The following is a 21,816-nucleotide window of genomic DNA, read 5'->3' on the forward strand; positions in this document are numbered from 1 at the left end:
CAGTTCGTTAGATATATTTAAGAGGGAGTTAGATATGGTCCTTTCGGCTAAAGGGATCAAGGGGTATGGAGAGAAAGCAGGAAAGGGGTACTGAGGTGAATGATCAGCCATGATCTTATTGAATGGTGGTGCAGGCTCGAAGGGCCGAATGGCCTACTCCTGCACCTATTTTCTATGTTTCTATGTTTCTACCCGATTACCCCACAGAAGGCAGTCTGCCTGTATAGACATTTCACCTTTGCGTCGCTGGTACGGCTTTATTTCTTCCTGCATTTCTAATGGGACACTGGACTAGCTCCCGTGAAGCACACAGTTTTTTATTAAAGACAGTAAGGAGTCCTGGCTTGTCCAGGTTCTAATCCTTCGGGCGGTAATAGGTGATTGCTCACTCTCGAATGCTTCCATTAGCATAACTAAATCTGTGGGCTGTGCCATCTCCACCCCCGTGGTGGGCAATGGCAGCCTACTGAGAGCATTGGCACAGTTTTCTGTGCCTGACCTGTGGCAGATGGCGTAGTTGTATGCGGACAACGTGAGCGCCCATCTCTGGATGCGGGCCGATGCATTGGTATTTATCCGCTTACTTTCAGAAAGGAGGGATATCAGTGGCTTAGGGTCGGCTTCCAATTCAAATTTGAGCTCAAACAGATATTGATGCATTTTCTTTACCCCATAAACACACGCTAACGCTTCTTTTTCAATCATGCTGTAGGCTCTCTCAACCTTAGACAGACTTCTGGATGCAGAAGCAACCGGTTGCAATTTGCCAGATTCATTAGCTTGCTGCAATACACACCCGACACCGTATAACGATGTATCACATGCTAGTACCAAACGCTTACATGGATCATACAACACAAGCAATTTGTTTGAGCATAACAGTTTTCTAGCTTTTACAAAGGCATTTTCTTGGCTTTTACCCCATACCCATTCATCTCCTTTACACAGTAAAGAGTGCAGTGGTTCTAACAGTGTGCTGAGACCCGGTAAGAAGTTACCAAAGTAGTTCAGGAGTCCGAGAAACGACCACAGCTCCATCACATTCTGTGACCTTGGTGCGTTCTCGATTGCCTCCGTCTTCCAATCGGTGGGCCTGATGGCATCCGCCAGGATTTTTCTCCCGAGGAACTCCATTTCAGGCGCCAGGAAAATGCACTTCGAGTGTTTTAACCTGAGCCCCACGCGATTAAGCCAACTAAGAACCTCCTTCACGTTCTGCAGATGCTCGACTGTGTCCTGACCTGTAACCAACGTGTCGTCCTGGAAGATCACGGTGCGTGGAACCGACTTCAGTAAGCTTTCCATGTTTCTTTGGAATATCGCTGCAGCTGATCGAATCCCAAATGGGCATCTGTTGTAAATGAAGAGACCTTTGTGCGTGTTGATGCAGGTGAGGCCTTTTGATGATTCCTCCAGCTCCTGCGTCATGTAGGCAGAGGTCAAGTCCAGCTTTGTGAATGTCTTTCCTCCCGCCAGCATTGCAACGAGGTCATCTGCCTTTGATAGCGGGTATTGATCCTGCAGGGAGAAACGATTGATAGTTACTTTGTAATCACCACAGATTCTGACGGTGCCATCTCGCTTGAGGACTGAAACAATCGGACTGGCCCACTTGTATGAATTCGATCGGCGAAATGATGCCCTCTCGTTGTAGCCGATCCAGCTCGATCTCCACCCTCTCTCTCATCATGTACGGTACCGCTCTCGTCTTCTGATGGATGGGTCGCGCCCCCGGAATCAGGTGGATCTGCACTTTTGCTCCTTGGACCTTCCCGATGCCTGGTTCGAACAGCGAGGGGAACTTGTTTAGGACCTGGGCACAACGAAAGCACTCGGACGTCGTCGCAGTTCCAGCGTATCTTCCTCAGCCAGCTCCTGCCGAGCAGCGTGGGGCCATCGCCCGGTACCACCCAGAGTGGTAACTTGTGCAGAGTTCCATCGTAGGAGACCTTTACCGTAGCACTGTCGATTATGGGTATCAGTTCCTTTGTATAAGTTCTCAGTTTAGTGCGAATAGGAGTCAGGACTGGCCTTGAGGCCTTGCTGCATCACAATTTATCGAAAGTCTTTTTGCTCATAATGGACTGGCTCGCGCCCGTGTCCAGCTTCATTGACACCGGGAGCCCATTTAATTCAACCTTCAGCATTATCGGGGGACACTTTGTGGTAAATGTACACCCGATATACCTCTGCCTCCTTGGTCTGAGGCTCTGGTTCGTTGTGATCTGTCATGGATCTGTCCTCCTCTACAACATGGTGGTTTGCAGGATTAACAGTGTTTACAGCTCACCTGCACATACGTTGGAGATGTCCCATTGTTCCACAGCCCTTGCAAACGTATCCTTTGAAGCGGCATGAATGGAAACGATGATCAGCCCCGCAGCGCCAACAAGGTGGACTCTGAGACATCTGCGGACGTACAGCTGCAGGCATGTGAGGCCTGCCCTGTACATTACGATTTGAAAACAACATTACTTTGTTCACAGTACTCGTAGTAGCACTCGTGTGCTGAGAGATTTGTTTGGTATTGTCACTGGTGGCGATGAATGCCTGGGCTATCGCTGTGGCTTTACTCAAGGTTGGGGTCTCTACCGTTAAAAGTTTGCGAAGTATTACTTCATGGCCAATGCCAAGTACAAAGAAGTCCCTGAGCATGTGCTCCAAATGTCCTTTAAATTCACAATGTCCTGCAAGGCATCTTAGCTCGGCGACATAGCTCGCCACTTCCTGGCCTTCAGCCAACTTGCACGTGTGGAACCAGTATCTTGCCATCAGAACGCTTTCCTTCGTGTTTAGGTGCCCAAATCATGATACGATTTCACTGTGGGTTTTGCTGGAGCAAGCAGATTTTTCATGAGGCCAAACGTTGGTGCCCCGCAAACGGTGAGGAGAATCGCCCTTCGTTTGGCAGCGTTCGCTTCTCCTTCCAGCTTGTTGGCCATGAAGTATTGGTCGAGTCGCTCCATGAAGGTTTCCCAGTCATCTCCCTCTGAAAAGTTCTCCAGGATGCCCACAGTTCTCTCTGCACCATTGCAGTGGGGTTCGTCATCTGCATCTCGTCGCCAGTTGTTGTGCATTAAATAAAGGGTCTGTCCAGATACTGTGAGCTCAAAGTAAAGTGTGACTTTAGTCTTTTATTGCAAGTCTCCAGAGTGCCTCTCCAGCCTGTGAGGCCTCCTTAAGTACAGGACCTCCCAAGGGATTGTGGATCCCTTGGCACTCCAGGGGATGAGACCTCTGGTGGTTAAAAAAGGTATTTACAGGTTTATATATATAACAACTAGTTTAACATTTCATCTGAAAGAAGGCACCAATGACAATCAGCACTTACTACTGCACTGAAGCGCAGCCTACATTTGGTGCTCAAGTGGTGTCCGGATCTTTTGTGGTGCTCTGCAGCCTCTGGCGGTGCAGCGTTCCTTCGGCGCTGCACTGGAATGTTAGCTGAGATTTTTGTGGTCGTGTCTCTGGAGTGGGACTTGAATCTCTACCCTTCTGACTCAGGCGCGAGAGTCCTACCCATTGAGCCAAGGCTGAAACTCAAGAAAAGAGGATACACTTAACAAAAGACGATACATGTAAATTAATTCCAGCTGTATAAGCCAGGTGTATATTTACAGGACAAAGTCTGTAATCCAACTCAGCAAGTGGATAAAATACAATTCTTAAGAACCGCTCTGATTCTTTTAAATACTGACAGTGTCTCTTTCCTTTTTGAATTCCTTATTACCGGGAAAGCTGATTGTTATCAAAACTGCTTTTTCTTTCTTTTCTCACGCAAGAGATTGAAGAAGGAGAGATTAGATCTCGCTGTGCTTAGAAAGATGGAATTGTGATGATCCTCCTTTTCCAGGTTCAGCAATGTCTTAGAAGTTTCAAACAGACCAGTTCCTTCTTTGAGACTCATGTGTGTCAGCCGTGGCTCAGTGGGTAACATGATTGGAACGTGGGCAAGTACAGCAGGCGCAGTGAGGTCGGGGCAAAGGAACATAAGAACATAAGAAATAGGAGCAGGAGTAGGCCATACGGCCCCTCGAGCCTGCTCCGCCATTTAATATGATCGTGGCTGCTCCGATCATGGACTCGGGTCCATTTCCCTGCCCGCTCCCCATAACTCCTTATTCCCTTATCGGTTAAGAAACTGTCTATCTCTGACTTAAATTTATTCAATGTCCCAGCTTCCACAGCTCTCTGAGGAAGTGAATTCCACAGATTTACAACCCTCTGAGAGAAGAAATTTCTCCTCGTAGAGAAATTTCTTCTCTCAGAGGGTTGTAAATCTGCGGCCCCTTATTCTAAGATTAAATGAGCGGTCCCTTATTCTAAGATTATGCACCCTAGTTCTAGTCTCCCCTATCAGTGGAAACATACTCTCTGCATCCACCTTGTCAAGCCCCCTCAAAATATTAAACGTTTCAATAAGATCACATCTCATTCTTCTGAATTCTAATGAATAGAGGCCCAACCTACTCAACCTTTCCTCATAAGTCATCCCTGGAATCAACCTAGTGAACCTTCTCTGAACTGCCTCCAAAGCAAGTATATCCTTTCGTAAATATAGAAACCAAAACTGCACGCAGTATTCCAGGTGTGGCCTCACCAATACCCTGTATAACTGTAGCAAGACTTCCTTGCTTTTATACACCATCCCCTTTGCAATAAAGGCCAAGATTCCATTGGTGTTCCTGATCACTTGCTGTACCTGCATGCTAACCTTTTGCATTTCATGGACAAGTATCCCCAGGTCCTGCTGTACTGCAGCACTTTGCAATCTTTCTCCATTTAAATAATAACTTGCTCTTTGATTTTTTTCTGACAAAGTGCATGACCTCACACTTTCCAACATTATACTCTACCTGCCAAACTTTAGCCCATTCACTTAGCCTGTCTATGTCCTTTTGCAGAATTTTTGTGTCCTCCTCACATCCTCCCATCTTTGTATTGTCAGCAAACTTGGCTATGGAGCGGCGAGAGATTGTAGAGCAACGTGACCGGGGCCCAGGAGAGGCGTGAGTTTGGGGCCCAGAAAAGACGAGGGCCCAGGGGCAGCACAGACCCGCACACACTGCGATATGTGTGCGCACCGGGTCTGTACAGCAGAGCTGGTCTCCAGTCATCTTGATTAATCCTTGCCACTGGACCAAGACCTAGCTCTGTCAAGCTCGTGTGGTGGCTGGTGTGCAAAGGCCATCACATGTTAAAAAAATCCACACACAGGCATCTTCCACCCTTCAATATGCAGTTTGGGACCTGGAATATTAGGTCCTTCATTGAAACACCTGTGAACTCATCCTTTTTTGGTGGGAGCAAGTCATCCTCAATACGAGGGACCACCTAAGAAGAAAAGAAGGTGTCTGGAGTGGAGTTTGAATCCGGAGAAGTGTGAGGTAATGTATTTGTCGAGGGCTAACAAGGCAAGAAAATACACAATGGTAGGATACTGAGAAATGTAAAGGAACAGAGGGACCTTGGAATGCATATCCACAGATCCCTGAAGATTGCAGGACAGGTAGACAAGGTGCTAAAGAAGGCATATGCGATACTTACCTTTATTCGCTGAGACACAGAATATAGAGCAGAGAAGTTACGCTAGAGCTGTACAAAACACTAGTTAGGCCAGAGCTGGAGTACTGTGTACAATCCTGGTCACCACATTACAGGAACAATACAGGATAGCACCAGAGAGGGTACAAAGGAGATTTACAAGGATGCTGGCAGGACTGGAGAATTTTGGCTATGAGGAAAGATTGGAGATGCTGGGTCTGTTTTCTTTGGAGCAGAGGAGGCTGAGGGGAGACCTGATTGAGGTGTATAAATTTATGAGGAGCCTAGATAGAGTAGATAGGAAGCACTTATTTCCCTTAGCAGAGAGGTCAATAACCGCCAGGGGGCATAGATTTAAAGTAATTTCTAGCAGGATTAGAGGGGAGTTGAGAAGAACCTTTTTCATCCAGAGGGTGATGATGGGGGTCTTGAACTCACTGTTTGAAAGGGTGGTAGAGGCAGAAACTCTTATCACATTTAAAAAGTACTTGGATATGCACTTGGCCGTAAACTACAAGGCTAAGGATCAAGAGCTGGAAAGTGGAATTAAGCTGGAGAGCTGTTTTTCAACCGGCGCAGACACAATGAGCCGAATTGCCTCTTCTGTGCTGTAAATTTCAATGGTTCTATGAACCTTCTGGTGAGAAAGCTACCACTGCGGAGTGAAAATAAGCAGTGGCTATATGAAATAACCAACTATATCAAATCTTTTCTGAACCTTCACTGTTGTTGTTAGAGCCTATATTTCACAAGCAAAGCATTTGACTCCTGGTATAATCTTAATCTGTAGGGTAGAATGCCATCTTTGTTGAATCTGGGAAATGCTCAGTTCCTGGGAACAGTGAGGAGAACAAGTGGATGGAGGCCTGTTAGGTCAGGTCACTGTCCCACTGCACTGCATCAGAATTTCTGGAGGGTTGTGACCGCAAAGATACTGTAACTGGGCCTGTGCCTACAGAAAGTGAAGCCGAGCAGAAGGATACTAATAGAATCACAGAATCATATAATGGTTTTAGCCCAGAAGAAGGCAATTCAGCCGTCAAGCACATGCAGGGTCTCTGCTAGAGCACTTCAGCTAGTCCCAATCCCTTTCCCCATAACCCTGCAAGTCTTTTTCTTTCCGTTACGTATCCAACTCCCCTTTGAAAGCTGTGATTGAGTCTGCCTCCAACACACTTCCAGGCAGTGCATTGTTTCTCCACAACTTGTTTTATTCTCGGTGCGTCTGTGGGGCACCGAAAAAAAGGGACACCCCAAAAAGCTGCCAGTGGAACTGACACCTCATTCTATGAAGACGGCAGAATTTGAAGGGTCTTTGTAGGATTCAGAACATAAGATCAAAGCAGTGTTTTCAGGATGATCTTTTGGCCTAAGGATCTTCTGTCTACGGATGTTCTTCAGCATCCTGAAGGCCCTGTTGCCAGCAGCCAGGATTACAACAGCTGGCCTCTCAGACAGGAGACCACACGCTACCTAAATGAATTAATGTCCAGAAAGGAATCTTTTGCATAAATATTCACCAGTCCCCATAGTTAGTCAAGTAAAACTGCTGAATATTTGTTCATGGCCCACATCTCAACCCTACTGCCCTCCACAGAAACAAAGCCCCAAACTCAACTTTAGGAACACAGGACCACTGATATCCCACGGAGATATTTGACCTCAGTTTGGTCAAAGGGCAGGAATGTATCCAGTCATGGTATTTCCAGCTGCTCCAGAACATTTGTTTTGGAGACTTTGTGACTGATCCTTAAAGGTTGGTGAAACGGACTGCTGCTAGACCTAATGATGAGCCGCCAATAGACCCCCACATAAATTCCCACTCAACATTTCCACTCAATCTTTCCATTATTAAACATCCAATTGACGAGACAGACAGAGACTTCATTTAATGTTTCATCTGAAGATTACACCTCTAACATTGCAGCAGTCCTCAGTACTACACTGGACTATAAGCATAGATTATCCACTCAAATCCTGTTATGGGGCTGAAACCCGTTATCTACTGACTCACAGGCATATCTTTTGAGTAAATTTTCAGCATCCCCCATAGTTACGGACAGGTCTGAAACATGTTAAACTTCTCATCTAAACGATGGCCACTCTAACAATACAACATTCTCTCAGTACTGAAATTAAGTGTCAGCCTAGATTATTTGATCAAGTCCAAGTGTCGTCTTAAACTCAATCTTTTATTCATCAAATCAGGAAATAATGTCCAGTTGAACATTATTGTATTCACACTTTGTTAGCAACACCCAACAACTTAGCTCTTAGATGTGTTTTGATGTGCAAGATTCTTACTGATACTTTCATTCCATGCTTTATGGCAGCCCCGTCAAAAACCAAAAACAATGTCTGCAGGAGATGTCCTTCAATGCGACCAGCACCTAGATCTCGTAAGTAATGAAAAAAGAGACTTGAACTGAGGGACACTTAAACATTTTTTTGAAGTGCTGCAGGTTTAAGGGAGGTTCAGTGGTGCACAGCATTGTTAGTCCAAAGTTAGGATTGAAGCTCACTCCAGATACTTTTCTCATGTCCAACACAAAAGTACGTCCTCTATGAAACAAAATGTAATATTATCTGTGATGTAATCTGGGATATGAGGTTTCAGGGTAAACAACAAATATTTTATACCGTTAAGGATGCATTGGAAATAGTAAAAAATCTCACCATGAGATGTGATTCAGCAAAAGTGAACAGGAAAAAGCTACTTGAAGGTTAATCCGTCTCAGAGCAGTTGAAGGCTTTCAAGGAGGAGGTAGTGTGGGTTCAGAGCATATATGTTTCCATAAGGGAAAAGAGTGAGACCCCCAAATCTAGAGCCCCCTGGATGTCAAGGAGCATAAAGAGTAGGATAAAGAAAAAAAGGGAAGCTTTTGTCAGATACCGAAGGGGTCAATGCTACAGAAAGCCTCGAGGAGTATAGAAAATGCAGGGGTGAAATTAAGAAGCAAATTAGGAAAGCAAAGAGAGGACATGAACAAATATTGGCAAGTCAAATGAAGGAAAACCCAAAGATGTTTTATAAATGCATAAAGAGTAAGATAATAACTAAGGAAAGATTAGGGCCTATTAGAGACCAAAAAGGTAACCTATGTGTGGAGGCAGAAGATATGGGTATGGTTCTTAATGAATAGTTTGCATCTGTCTTCACAGAAGAGAGGGACGATGCAGACATTGTAGTTAAGGAGGAGTGTGAAGTATTAGATAGTATAAACATAGAGAGAGAGGATGTATTATGAGTTTTAGCATCTTTGAAATTAGATAAATCACCAGCCCTGGATGAAATGTATCCCAAGCTACGAAGAGAGGTATGGGAGAAAATCCTCTCCGGCCCGAGGCATGGTGTCAGAGGACTGGAGTACTGCTAATGTTGTGTCATTGTTTCAAAAGTGACAAAGGGACAGACTGCGTAATTTCACGCCAGTCAGGCTAATCTCGGTAGTGGGACAATTATTTGGAAACAGTTCAGAGGCACAGTATAATCATCGTTTAGAAAGTGACGGAGTAAACAGGGACAGCAGTCCTGGATTTGTCAGCATGGATTTGTTGAGGATTTGAAGGTAATATCTGACTACCTTGATTGAATTGTTTGAGGTGGGTGGTAATGAGGAGGGTCGATGAGGATAGTGCATTTGATGTAGTCTACATGGATTTTTAGCAAGGCCTTTGACAAAGTCCCACATAGCACATTGGTCAAAAAAGTAAAAGCCCATGGGATCTGAGGGAACGTGGCAAGTTGGATCCAAAATTGGCTCAGTGACAGGAAGCAAAGACTAATGGTTGATGGGTGATTTTGTGACTGGAAGGCTGTTCATTACTAGATCCCTTACCTTTTGTGGTATATGTCAATGATTTAGACTTCAATGTAGAGGGCAAGATTTAGACGTTTGCAGATGATACAAAAATTGGTCGTGTGTTTGATAGTGAGGAAGATAGCTGTATACTGCAGGAAGGTGTCAATCAGCTGGTCTGGTGGCCAGAATCGTGCCAAATGGAATTCAATCCAGAAACATGTGATGTAATGCATTTGGTGAGGGCTAACAAGTCAAAGGAATAGATAATAAATGGTAGGATATTGAACAATGTAGAGGAACAGACGGCCCTTGAGTGCATGTCCACAGAATTTCTGCAGAGTTGCAACCCCAAAGATATTGTAACATGGACCTGTGCCTGCAGTAAGTGCAAGCCTAGAAGAAGGATGCTAATAGAATCATAGAATAAATAATGGTTACAGCACAGAAGAAGGCCATTATCCATTGGGCTCATGCAGGCTCTCTGCAACAGCACCTCAGCTATCCCACTCCCCCGCCCTGTCGCCGTAGTCATCTAAATCTTCTGCTTTCAGGTACTTATCCAACTCCCTTTTGAAAGCAGTGATTGAGTCTGCCTCCAACACCCTTTCAGGCCGTGCATTGTTCCTCCCCAAATTATTTTACTTCCGGTGCACCTGTGGGGCACTGAAAAAGAGGGACACCCCAAAAAGCTGGCAGAGGAATTGATACCCCATTCTATGAAGACCGCAGAATTTGAAGGGGCTTGGAGAATCCAGAACATCAGATCAAAGCAGACAGAAAAGTAAAATTATTCCTTGTGTTTTCAGGATGATCTTTTGGCCTAAGGATCTTCTGTCTAGGGATGTTCTTCAGCATCCTGAAGGGCCTGTTGCCAGCAGCAAGGGGTATTACAGCTGGCCTCTCAGACAGGAGACTACATTCTATCTAAATGTGTTCATCTTCAGAAGGGAATCTTTTGCGTAAATATTCACCAGTCCCCATAGTTAGTCAAGTAAAACACCTGAATATTTGTTCATGGCCCACAACCCAACCCTGCTGTCCACCACAGAAACAAACCCCCAGCCTCAACTTCAGGAACACAGGACGTTGACGTCCCATAGAGATATTTGACCTCAGTTTGGTCAAGGAGAAAGAATGTATCCAGTCATGGTATTTCCAGCTGCTCCAGAACATTCATTTTGGTGACTTTGTTACTGATCCTTAAAGGTTGGTGAAACTGACTGCTGCTAGATGAGCAGCCAATAGACCCCCACATAAATTCCCACTCAACCTTCCCGCTCAATCTTTCCATTACAGCTTTTAACATCCAATTGACCAGACAAACAGAGACTTGATTTAACGTCTCATCTGAAGATTACACCTCTAACAATGCAGCATTCCGCATTACTGCACTGCACTGTCAGCATAGATTATCCACTCAAATCCTGTTATGGGGCTGAAACCCGTTATCTACTGACTCACAGGCATATCTTTTGAGTAAATTTTCAGCATCCCCCATAGTTACGGACAGGTCTGAAACATGTTAAACTTCTCATCTAAACGATGGCCACTCTAACAATACAACATTCTCTCAGTACTGAAATTAAGTGTCAGCCTAGATTATTTGATCAAGTCCAAGTGTACATCTTAAACTCAACTTTTGTTCATCAAAACAGGAAATAATGTCCAGTTGAACATTATTGTATTCACACTTTGTTAGCAACATTCAACAACTTAGCTCTTAGAATTGTTTTGATGCGCAAGACTCTTACTGATACTTTCGTTCCATGCTTTATGGCAGCCTCAAAATCCCCAATGAAAGTCTGCAAGAGATCTCCTTCAACGCGACTGGCATCTAAGTCTCGTAAGTAATAAAAAAAGGGATTTGAACTGAGGGACACTTAAACATTTTTTTGAAGTGCTGCAGGTTTAAGGGAGGTTCAATGGTGCACAGCATTGCTAGTCCAAAGTTAGGATTGAAGCTCACTCCAGATACTTTTCTCATATCCAGCACAAAAGTACGTCGTCTATGAAACAAAATGTAATTTTATTTTTGAAGTAATCTGGGATATGAGGTTTCAGGGTAAACAACGAATATTGTATTCCATTAAGGATGCATTGGAAATAGGAAAAAATCTCACCATGAGATGTGATTCAGCAAAAGTGAACAGGAAAAAGCTACTTGAAGGTTAATCCGTCTCAGAGCAGTTGAAGGCTTTCAAGGAGGAGGTAGTGTGGGTTCAGAGCATATATGTTTCCATAAGGGAAAAGAGTGAGACCCCCAAATCTAGAGCCCCCTGGATGTCAAGGAGCATAAAGAGTAGGATAAAGAAAAAAAGGGAAGCTTTTGTCAGATACCGAAGGGGTCAATGCTACAGAAAGCCCCGAGGAGTATAGAAAATGCAGGGGTGAAATTAAGAAGCAAATTAGGAAAGCAAAGAGAGGACATGAACAAATATTGGCAAGTCAAATGAAGGAAAACCCAAAGATGTTTTATAAATGCATAAAGAGTAAGATAATAACTAAGGAAAGATTAGGGCCAATTAGAGACCAAAAGGTAACCTATGTGTGGAGGCAGAAGACGTAGATATGGTTCTTAATGAATAGTTTGCATCTGTCTTCACAGAAGAAAGGAACGATGCAGACATTATAGTTAAGGAGGTGGAGTGTGAAGTATTAGATGGGATAACCATAGAGAGAGTATTATAATTTTTAGCATCGTTGAAATTAAATAAATCACCAGCCCTGGATGAAATGTATCCCAGGCTATTAAGAGAGGCATGGGAGAAAATAACCGAGTCTCTGATCATTCTTTTCCAAACTTCTCCGGCCCGAGGCATGGTGCCAGAGAACTGGAGTACTGCTAATGTTGTGCCATTGTTTAAAAAGTGACAAAGGGACAGACTGCGTAATTTCACGCCAGTCAGGCTAACCTCGGTAGTGGGACAATTATTTGGAAACAATTCAGAGGCACAGTATAATCATCGTTTAGAAAGTGACGGAGTAAACAGGGACAGCAGACATGGATTTCTCAGCATGGATTTGTTGAGAATTTGAAGGTAATGTCTTGATTGAATTTTTTGAGGTGGGTGTTAATGAGGAGGGTCGATGAGGATAATGCATTTGATGTAATGTACATGGATTTTTAGCAAGCCCTTTGATAAGGTCCCACATGGCACGTTGGTCAAAAAAGTAAAAGCCCATGAGATCCAAGGGAACGTGGCAAGTTGGATCCAAAATTGGCTCAGTGGCAGGAAGCAAGGACTAATGGTCGATGGGTGATTTTGTGACTGGAAGGCTGTTCATTACTAGATCCCTTACCTTTTGTGGTATATGCCAATGATTTAGACTTCAATGTAGCGGGCAAGATTTAGAAGTTTACAGATGATACAAAAATTGGTCGTGTGTTTGATAGTGAGGAAGATAGCTGTATACTGCAGGAAGATGTCAATCAGCTGGTCTGGTGGCCAGAATCGTGCCAAATGGAATTCAATCCAGAAACGTGTGAGGTAATACTTTTGGTGAGGGCTAACAAGTCAAAGGAATAGACAATAAATGATAGGATATTGAAAAATGTAGAGGAACAGACGTCCCTTGAGTGCATGTCCACAGAATTTCTGCAGAGTTGCAACCCCAAAGGTATTGTAACATGGACCTGTGTCTGCAGTAAGTGTAAGCCTAGAAGAAGGATGCTAATAGAATCATAGAATAAATAATGGTTACAGCACAGAAGAAGGCCATTATCCATTGGGCTCATGCAGGCTCTCTGCAACAGCACCTCAGCTATCCCACTCCCCCGCCCTGTCGCCGTAGCCATGTAAATCTTCTGCTTTCAGGTACTTATCCAACTCCCTTTTGAAAGCAGTGATTGAGTCTGCCTCCAACACCCTTCCAGGCCGTGCATTGTTCCTCCCCAAATTATTTTACTTTCAGTGCACCTGTGGGGCACTGAAAAAGAGGGACACCCCAAAAAGCTGGCAGAGGAACTGATACCCCATTCTATGAAGACCGCAGAATTTGAAGGGGCTTGGAGAATCCAGAACATCAGATCAAAGCAGACAGAAAAGTAAAATTATTCCTTGTGTTTTCAGGATGATCTTTTGGCCTAAGGATCTTCTGTCTAGGGATGTTCTTCAGCATCCTGAAGGGCCTGTTGCCAGCAGCCAGGAGTATAACAGCTGGCCTCTCAGACAGGAGACTACATTCTATCTAAATGTGTTAATCTCCAGAGAGGAATCTTTTGCGTAACTATTCACCAGTCCCCATAGTTAGTCAAGTAAAACACCTGAATATTTGTTCATGGCCCACAGCCCAACCTTGCTGCCCTCCCACAGAAAAGAACCCAGAGCCTCAACTTTAGGAACACAGGACCGTTGAGATCCCATGAAGATATTTGACCTCAGTTTGGTCAAGGAAAGCAGAAATGTATCCAGTCATGTTATTTCCAGCTGCTCCAGAACATTTGTTTTGGTGACATTGTTACTGATGCTTAAAGGTTGGTGAAACTGACTGCTGCTAGACCTAATGACGAGCAGCCAATAGACCCCCAAATAACTTCCCACTCAACCTTCCCGCTCAATCTTTCCATCACAGTTTTTAACATCCAATTGACCAAACAAACAGAGACTTGATTTAATGTCTCACCTAAAGATTACACCTCTAACAATGCAGCAGTCCTCAGTACTGCACTGCACTGTCAGCATAGATTATCCACTCAAATCCTGGTATGGGGCTGAAACCCGTTATCTACTGACTCACAGGCATATCTTTTGAGTAAATTTTCAGCATCCCCCATAGTTATGGACAGCTCTGAAACATGTTGAACTTCTCATCTAAATGATGGCCACTCTAACAATACAACATTCTCTCAGTACTGAAATTAAGTGTCAGCCTAGATTAATTGATCAAGTCCAAGTGTACATCTTAAACTCAACCTTTTATTCATCAAATCAGGTAATAATGTCCAGTTGAACATTATTGTATTCATACTTTGTTAGCAACATTCAACAACTTAGCTCTTAGATGTGTTTTGATGTGCAAGACTCTTACTGATACTTTCATTCCATGCTTTATTGCAGCCTTGCCAAAAAGCCCAACGAATGCCTGCAGGAGAGTTCTTCAAATGCAACCCGAAACTACGACTCGTAAGTAATGAAAAAAGAGACTTGAACTGAGGGACACTTAAACATTTTTTTGAAGTGCTGCAGGTTTAAGGGAGGTTCAGTGGTGCACAGCATTGCTAGTCCAAAGTTAGGATTGAAGCTCACTCCAGATACTTTTCTCATGTCCAACACAAAAGTACGTCCTCTATGAAACAAAATGTAATATTATCTGTGATGTAATCTGGGATATGAGGTTTCAGGGTAAACAACGAATATTGTATTCCATTAAGGATGCATTGGAAATAGTAAAAAATCTCACCATGAGATGTGATTCAGCAAAAGTGAACCAGAAACAGCTACTTGAAGGTTAATCCGTCTCAGAGCAGTTGAAGGCTTTCAAGGAGGAGGTAGTGTGGGTTCAGAGCATATATGTTTCCATAAGGGAAAAGAGTGAGACCCCCAAATCTAGAGCCCCCTGGATGTCAAGGAGCATAAAGAGTAGGATAAAGAAAAAAAGGGAAGCTTTTGTCAGATACCGAGGGGGTCAATGCTACAGAAAGCTTCGAGGAGTATAGAAAATGCAGGGGTGAAATTAGGAAAGCAAAGAGAGGACATAAACAAATATTGGCAAATGAAGGAAAACCCAAAGATGTTTTATAAATGCATAAAGAGTAAGATAATAACTAAGGAAAGATTAGGGCCAATTAGAGACCAAAAGGTAACCTATGTGTGGAGGCAGAAGACGTGGATATGGTTCTTAATGAATAGTTTGCATCTGTCTTCACAGAAGAGAGGGATGATGCAGACATTGTAGTTAAGGAGGAGGAGTGTGCAGTATTAGATGGTATAAACATAGAGAGAGAGGATGTATTATGAGTTTTAGCATCTTTGAAATTAGATAAATCGCCCGTCGGAACTATGCAGCCTCTCTGCAACAGCACCTCAGCTAGTCCCACTCCCCCGCGCTTTAGCCGTCAAGCACATGCAAATCTTTTTCTTTCAGGTACTTACCCAACTCCCTTTTGAAAGCAGTGATTGAGTCTGCCTCCAACACCCTTCCAGGCAGTGCATTGTTTCTCCCCCAACTTATTTCACTCTGGGTGCGCCTGTGGGGCACCGAAAAAGAGTGACACCCCAAAAAGCTGGCAGTGGAACAGATACCCCATTCGATGAAGACCGCAGAATCTTAATGGTCCTTGGAGAACCCAGAACATCAGACCAAAGCAGACAGCAAGGTAAACTTCTTCCTTGTGTTTTCAGGATGACCTTTTGACCAAAAGATCTTCTGTCTAAGGATGTTCTTCAGCATCCTGAAGTCCCTGTTGCCAGCAGCCATGGGTACAACAGCTGGCCTCTTAGACAGGAGACCACATGCTACCTAAATGAATTAACCTCCAGAGAGGAATCTTTTGCGTAAATTTTCACAGGTCCCCATAGTTAGCCAAGTAAAATTCCTGAATATTTGTTCATGACCCACATCCCAACCTTGTTGCCCTCCACAGAAAAGAACCCGCAGCCTCAACTTTAGGAACACAGGATCACTGATGCCCCATGGAGATATTTGACATTAGTTTGGTCAAGGGGCAGGAACGTATTTCTAGCTGCTCCAGAACATTCCTTTTGGTTACGTTGTTACTGATCCTTAATGATTGGCGAAATTGGCCAGACAGACAGCGTCCTGATGTAATGGGGCTGGAATTCACGGTCCCGGGAAGGATCGTTATCGCTGTTTTTTTGGCAGCCATTTGCCAAAATCGAATAATGGCTGTGCTTTCGCCAAATGGCCCCCGCGACGCATTTTCAGCACGGGACCCTTTTTGACGGTGTGGTCTATCCGCCACAAGCCGCCGACATCCGCCGCGGTATGAGGCTTGTGGCGGCGGTGACATCATCAGCGTGCGCGCCGCTGCAGGGCGCACCCTGATGACGTCAACACCGCCACCCAAATTCAGCGTCAAAAAGTGCAACAGCAGTGCCCCCCGCCTGCCTCTTGGGTCGGTGCACTTGGCCATGCAACTCGACACCGCTGGAGGAGGACAACGGAGGATTAGTGTGACCGGGTATCGATGGCCACAACTTTTACTTTTGTTAAGTCTGCAGTTGGTTAACCCAGAGTCGTGTTCAGCACTTTTGGGAGAGTTTTTAATAGTTCTACTTGTCACTGATTAGTGAAGTAGGCCTCATTCTGTGCTGCACACAGGCCTGCTTGTCAGAGTCCACTCTTCACACAGGATGGGCTCAGTGTTGGCAGGGAAATGCCTTGCCCACCTTGTCAGACGCGGGGCAGCACACAGGAGAAGGCAGCACCGTCAGCAACGTCCAGGTAGGTAGCTGGCAAGGGGGGCAGCAGCCATGGCAACAGCATGGAAGGTGCTGCAGGTGGGCGCAGACCTCCACGTAGAGAAGGTGGCTTGGAGAGAGATGGAGTGTGGAGAAAGGTCAGGTACGCTGACCCGCCCCCCCCCCCCCCTCCCCCCGCACCACATACTGGCCCAGGAGCCTTGCCTGCAACAGCCTGAAGATGCTCCCAACTATGAGGAGGAACAGGGAGAGGGCGATCGGAGGTGGCCAGAACCGACCTGGAGAACGAGGCCCCACCATCAAAGGGTCTACCAACGTCAGTTCTCCTTCCTGGAGCTGAGTGATGAGCAAAGCCTGAGAAGGCTTACATTTAGAAAGGACGTACTGAGGGAGCTCTGCAATGCCCTGCGCCAAGATCTGGAGCCTCACACAAGGCTCAGGACCGATCTGACCATTGAGACCAAGGTCACTATCGCTCTGAACTTTTATGCTACGGGGTATTTCCAGTCTGTGACTGCAGACATGGCCAACAATTCTCTGCCCATCGCTCTATCCGGCAGGTCACCGATGCTCTCTACAGGAGAAGAGTGGATTATACCTCATTCTCGATGACCAGGGAAGGAGTAGCAAGTCGATCGGCAGGCCGGATTTCACCGCATTGCAGAGTTCCTCAGGGTGCAGGGTGCATACACATTGGCCTGAGGGCGTCACAACACCCATCCCAAAGTCTTCATCAGTAGGAAGGGATTCCACTCCCTCAATGTGCGGCTGGTATGTGACCACCAGCATAGAATCCTGGCAGTTGATGCCAGGTATTCACTAAATATATTCAAAAAGGAGTTAGATATAGTCTTTACTACTAGGGGGATCAAGGGGTATGGCGAGAAAGCAGGAATGGGGTACTGAGGTTGCATGTTCAGCCATGAACTCATTGAATGGCGGTGCAGGCTCGAAGGGCCGAATGGCCTACTCCTGCACCTATTTTCTATGTTTCTATGTTTCTATGTATCCAGGCAGCAGCCATGATTCATTCATTCTGCGCCAGACCAGTGTGCCCGCCTCCTTCACCGGGCCGAATCAGGATTGCGGATGGTTGCTTGGCGACAAGGGATATCACCTGTCCACTTGGCTGCTGACTCCACTGTGGCACCCCAGGACAGTGACTGAACATGCCTACAGTGACGCTCATTCTGGCACCAGGTGCATCATCGAGCACTGCATTGGGATCCTCCAGCAGAGGTTCTATGGCCTGGACCGGTCTGGTGGCGCCTTGCAGTACTCTCCTGAACAGGTCTCCATAATCGTGGTGGTCTGCTGCATGCTGCACAATTTGGCCCTCATGAGGGGCCAGCCAGTGGAGGTCGAGCCAACAGTACCACAGGAGGAGGAGACGTAGAAACATAGAAAATAGGAGCAGTAGTCGGCCATTCAGCCCTCCGAGCATGCACCGCCATTCAATATGATCATGGCTGATCCTCTATCTCAACACTATATTCCCGCTTTTTCCCCATACCCCTTGATGCCTTTTGTTTCTAGAAATCTATCTATTTCCCTCTTAAGTATATTCAGTGACTTGGCCTCCACAGCCTCCTGTGGTAGAGAATTCCACAGGTTCACCACCCTCCTGAGTGAAAACATTTCTCCTCATCTCGGTCCTAAATTTCCTACCCCGTATCCCCAGCCCCGGGGAAACATCCTCCCCGCATCCAGTCTATCGAACCCAGTCAGAATTTTATACATTTCAATGAGATCCCCTCTCATTCTGCTAAACTCTAGTGAATACAGGCCCAGTCGACCCAATCTGTCCTCATACCACAGTCCTGCCATCCCAGGAATCAGTCTGGTGAACTTTGGCTGCGCTCCCTCTCTGGCAAGTATATCCTTTCTAAGGTAAGGAGACCGACGGAGGTGCAGGAGGAGGAGGAGGAGGATTCCTGTGGCCACCCAGCCAGGAGGCGTCGTCGCCATCGCAACCCTGCAAACGAGCTGCAGACACGTCTCACTGCTGCTCGATTCACATAATCTCGTCCTCACATGACCCTTCAGCTTTTTTCCATGGCAATCCCAATGTGTGCTTTCACACACAACTGCCCACTCTCAAATGAGACACCTGCCCAGATATATGTGCAAAAATTAAAAGATTTATAGACACAATTAGCGTGATTCAAAACAGACATAACAAAAAACAATACTATAAAGTTAGACAAAAACATCACTTCCCACCCTTGTGCATCTCCTTATAACACCTCTCACGCAGGCCTAACCGACTGTTACACCTAAGGCATGTGGCTGCCTCATGGGTCTGGGACGTCTGCTGTGGTTCGTGTGTCGGAGCGACAGATGTCCATCTCGGACACCCTCGACCACCTTTGGGCCTGGAAGGGCCGGGAGCAGACTGGTCAGCACCCTCCTGGGAGGGTTCAGTCTGGCTTGGCTCGGGCGAGGCCATGCGTGGAGGCACTGGCGGAGTGGCAGGTCCTGAGAGCACATCGTCAGAATCCTGATCGAACGAGCCTGCATCACTCCCCGGAGACGGCACACTACCACCGTCACCGAGCTGAGTGAGATCAGGTCGGTGCTGTGGCCCAAGACCGGGAGGTCCCCCCGTGGCCCGTGGTGGACCCAGCCGCGAAGGCAACACTGAGGTCTCTGGTGGCATCGAGCTGAGACTGCATGAGAGCAGCCAGAGTCTCAAAGCCAGCAGACATGGCAGCAGTAAGCCGCTCCATGGCCTGTTGCCCAGAGTGCATAAGAGCATTCTGTGCTTCCAGTGCCGCGGCCAACCTCTCCAAACCAGCAGCGATGCGTCCGTTCCCTCGCGCCTGTGCTGAAATGGCAGCCGCCACATCACCTGCAGGTTGCGGCCTCACAGCTGGATCAGCAGGGTCACTCTGGGAGTCCACCATCGCCTGCACACTGGCAATGATGGGCTCCATGGTGTGCGCAGAGCTGTCGACTAGGCGAGAGGCGGACTCCTGACCATTTCCGACAGCCTCACTGGCACCCTTGTCAGTGCCCCCAACATCTGGGAATGCGTGGCCTCCACCCTTCTCTCGGAAGCCGCATCGATGACATCATCTGAGTCCTCTGCAGCTGGACTCCGGTCCTGACTCCCTCCTCCCCCACCCCCCACAGCCCCCCCTACCCCCCCCCCCGGAGAGATGGCACCTGAGGTTGCCGAGCCCCATCACCATGTTGCAGCCCGCTAGGCCCCGGTGCAACACCCAGTGCCACCCCACCTACCACGTCAACTACTTGAGACCGCGCACTCCCAGTATCTGAACTGATGCATGTTGGTGGAAGCATTGGTGCCATCAGTGTCCTCCCCTGCCTCTTCCTCATCAGCCGCTTCCAAGAAAGATGGAGCACTATTCAGGGTGTCAGCAGGGCTGCAGGCCTCAATCTCATCAGTGCTCGAATTATAAATGTCATCAACTATTTAGAGAGGGGAGCAGATGCAGGCCTCCAGCTGGTCTGCGTGCTGTCTCCTGCGACTCTCTTGGCTCTGCTGCCGCTCGGTCTGTCATCTGCAAGCATAAATGGGAGAAGGGCTGCCGCGAGGAGGAGGTGGGGGATTGACGCATGGAGCCTGCAACTAGCACACCTTTGGACAGAAAGGCACAGTCGGCACTGACGCATTCAGGTAGAGAGCGTATTAAAGGACGGCTTCACTTACCTACACTGCCCATAAGAACGTAAGAACATAACATAAGAATTAGGAACAGGAGTAGGCCATCTAGCCCCTCGAGCCTGCTCCGCCATTCAACAAGATCATGGCTGATCTGGCCGTGGACTCAGCTCCACTTACCCGCCCGCTCCCCGTAACCCTTAATTCCCTTATTGGTTAAAAATCTATCTATCTGTGACTTGAATACATTCAATGAGCTAGCCCCAACTGCTTCCTTGGGCAGAGAATTCCACAGATTCACAACCCTCTGGGAGAAGAAATTCCTTCTCAACTCGGTTTTAAATTGGCTCCCCCGTATTTTGAGGCTGTGCCCCCTAGTTCTAGTCTCCCCGACCAGTGGAAACAACCTCTCTGCCTCTATCTTGTCTATCCCTTTCATGATTTTAAATGTTTCTATAAGATCCCCCCTCATCCTTCTGAACTCCAACGAGTAAAGACCCAGTCTACTCAATCTATCGTCATAAGGTAACCCCCTCATCTCCGGAATCAGCCTAGTGAATCGTCTCTGTACCCTCTCCAAAGCTAGTATATCCTTCCTTAAGTAAGGTGACCAAAACTGCACGCAGTACTCCAGGTGCGGCCTCACCAATACCCTGTACAGTTGCAGCAGGACCTCCCTGCTTTTGTACTCCATCCCTCTCGCAATGAAGGCCAACATTCCATTCCCCTTCCTGATTACCTGCTGCACCTGCAAACTAACCTTTTGGATTCATGCACAAGGACCCCCGGGTCCCTCTACACCTCAGCATGCACATCAGCGTCGCCAGTCCTGCTACCCACAGGGGGCGTCTCATCTGCAAGCATAAATGGGAAGAGGGCTGCCGTGAGGGGGAGGTGAGTGATTGACACATGGAGCCTGCAACTAGCAGACTTCCAGAAGGGAAGGAACAATAGGCGCTGGCACATTGAAGGAGAGAGCACAATAAAGGAGGGCCCTCACTTACCCACATCGGTGTCAGCAGTACCCTGCCCCACAAGGAAGGCACCATGAGCCCCACAAGTGTCTCAACACACTCCTCCACGGGTGTGAGCACCTGGATGTCGGCCTCTCCACCTCCAGTCATCCTCTATTCCATACGATTGTGTGCCAGTCTGGCCTGCAAAAACAAAGAATGCTGTGATGACGCATTAAAAATGAATGCTCAAGTGTTTGTCCCTGACATGCAGCTGTAAGTGTGAGATGAAAAGGAGCCTCCATTGCGAGAACACATACATATATATATATATATATCTAGAGAGGCTGCTGCTTCAATGAGGAGGTGAATTAACAGAATTATGAAGGAGAGGCGCGCAGATGGAGCTCAGCAGTTGGTGGAACAGGTACTCACTTTCATCATCTGTATGATGTCGTTCAGGCTTTTTCTGCACTGTGTCGGCGTCCTGTTGTGAATGGAGGTCC

General features: G+C 46.6%; 1 protein-coding gene across 12 annotated transcripts in view; it reads left to right on the forward strand.

Annotated features, from left to right (window-relative positions):
- LOC139264758 (uncharacterized) overlaps nucleotides 1–21,816 on the forward strand; it is a 680,593-nt gene that overhangs the window by 547,810 nt on the left and 110,967 nt on the right. For all 12 annotated transcript variants that reach the window (XM_070881817.1, XM_070881821.1, XM_070881822.1 and 9 more), the window contains 3 exons: nucleotides 7,878–7,943; nucleotides 11,128–11,190; nucleotides 14,405–14,470. In XM_070881817.1, coding sequence (XP_070737918.1) covers nucleotides 7,878–7,943; nucleotides 11,128–11,190; nucleotides 14,405–14,470 — 195 coding nt within the window. The remainder of the gene's footprint in view (nucleotides 1–7,877; nucleotides 7,944–11,127; nucleotides 11,191–14,404; nucleotides 14,471–21,816) is intronic.

This window comes from Pristiophorus japonicus, chromosome 5 (genome assembly GCF_044704955.1).
Source record: "Pristiophorus japonicus isolate sPriJap1 chromosome 5, sPriJap1.hap1, whole genome shotgun sequence".
Classification (NCBI taxonomy): domain Eukaryota; kingdom Metazoa; phylum Chordata; class Chondrichthyes; family Pristiophoridae; genus Pristiophorus; species Pristiophorus japonicus.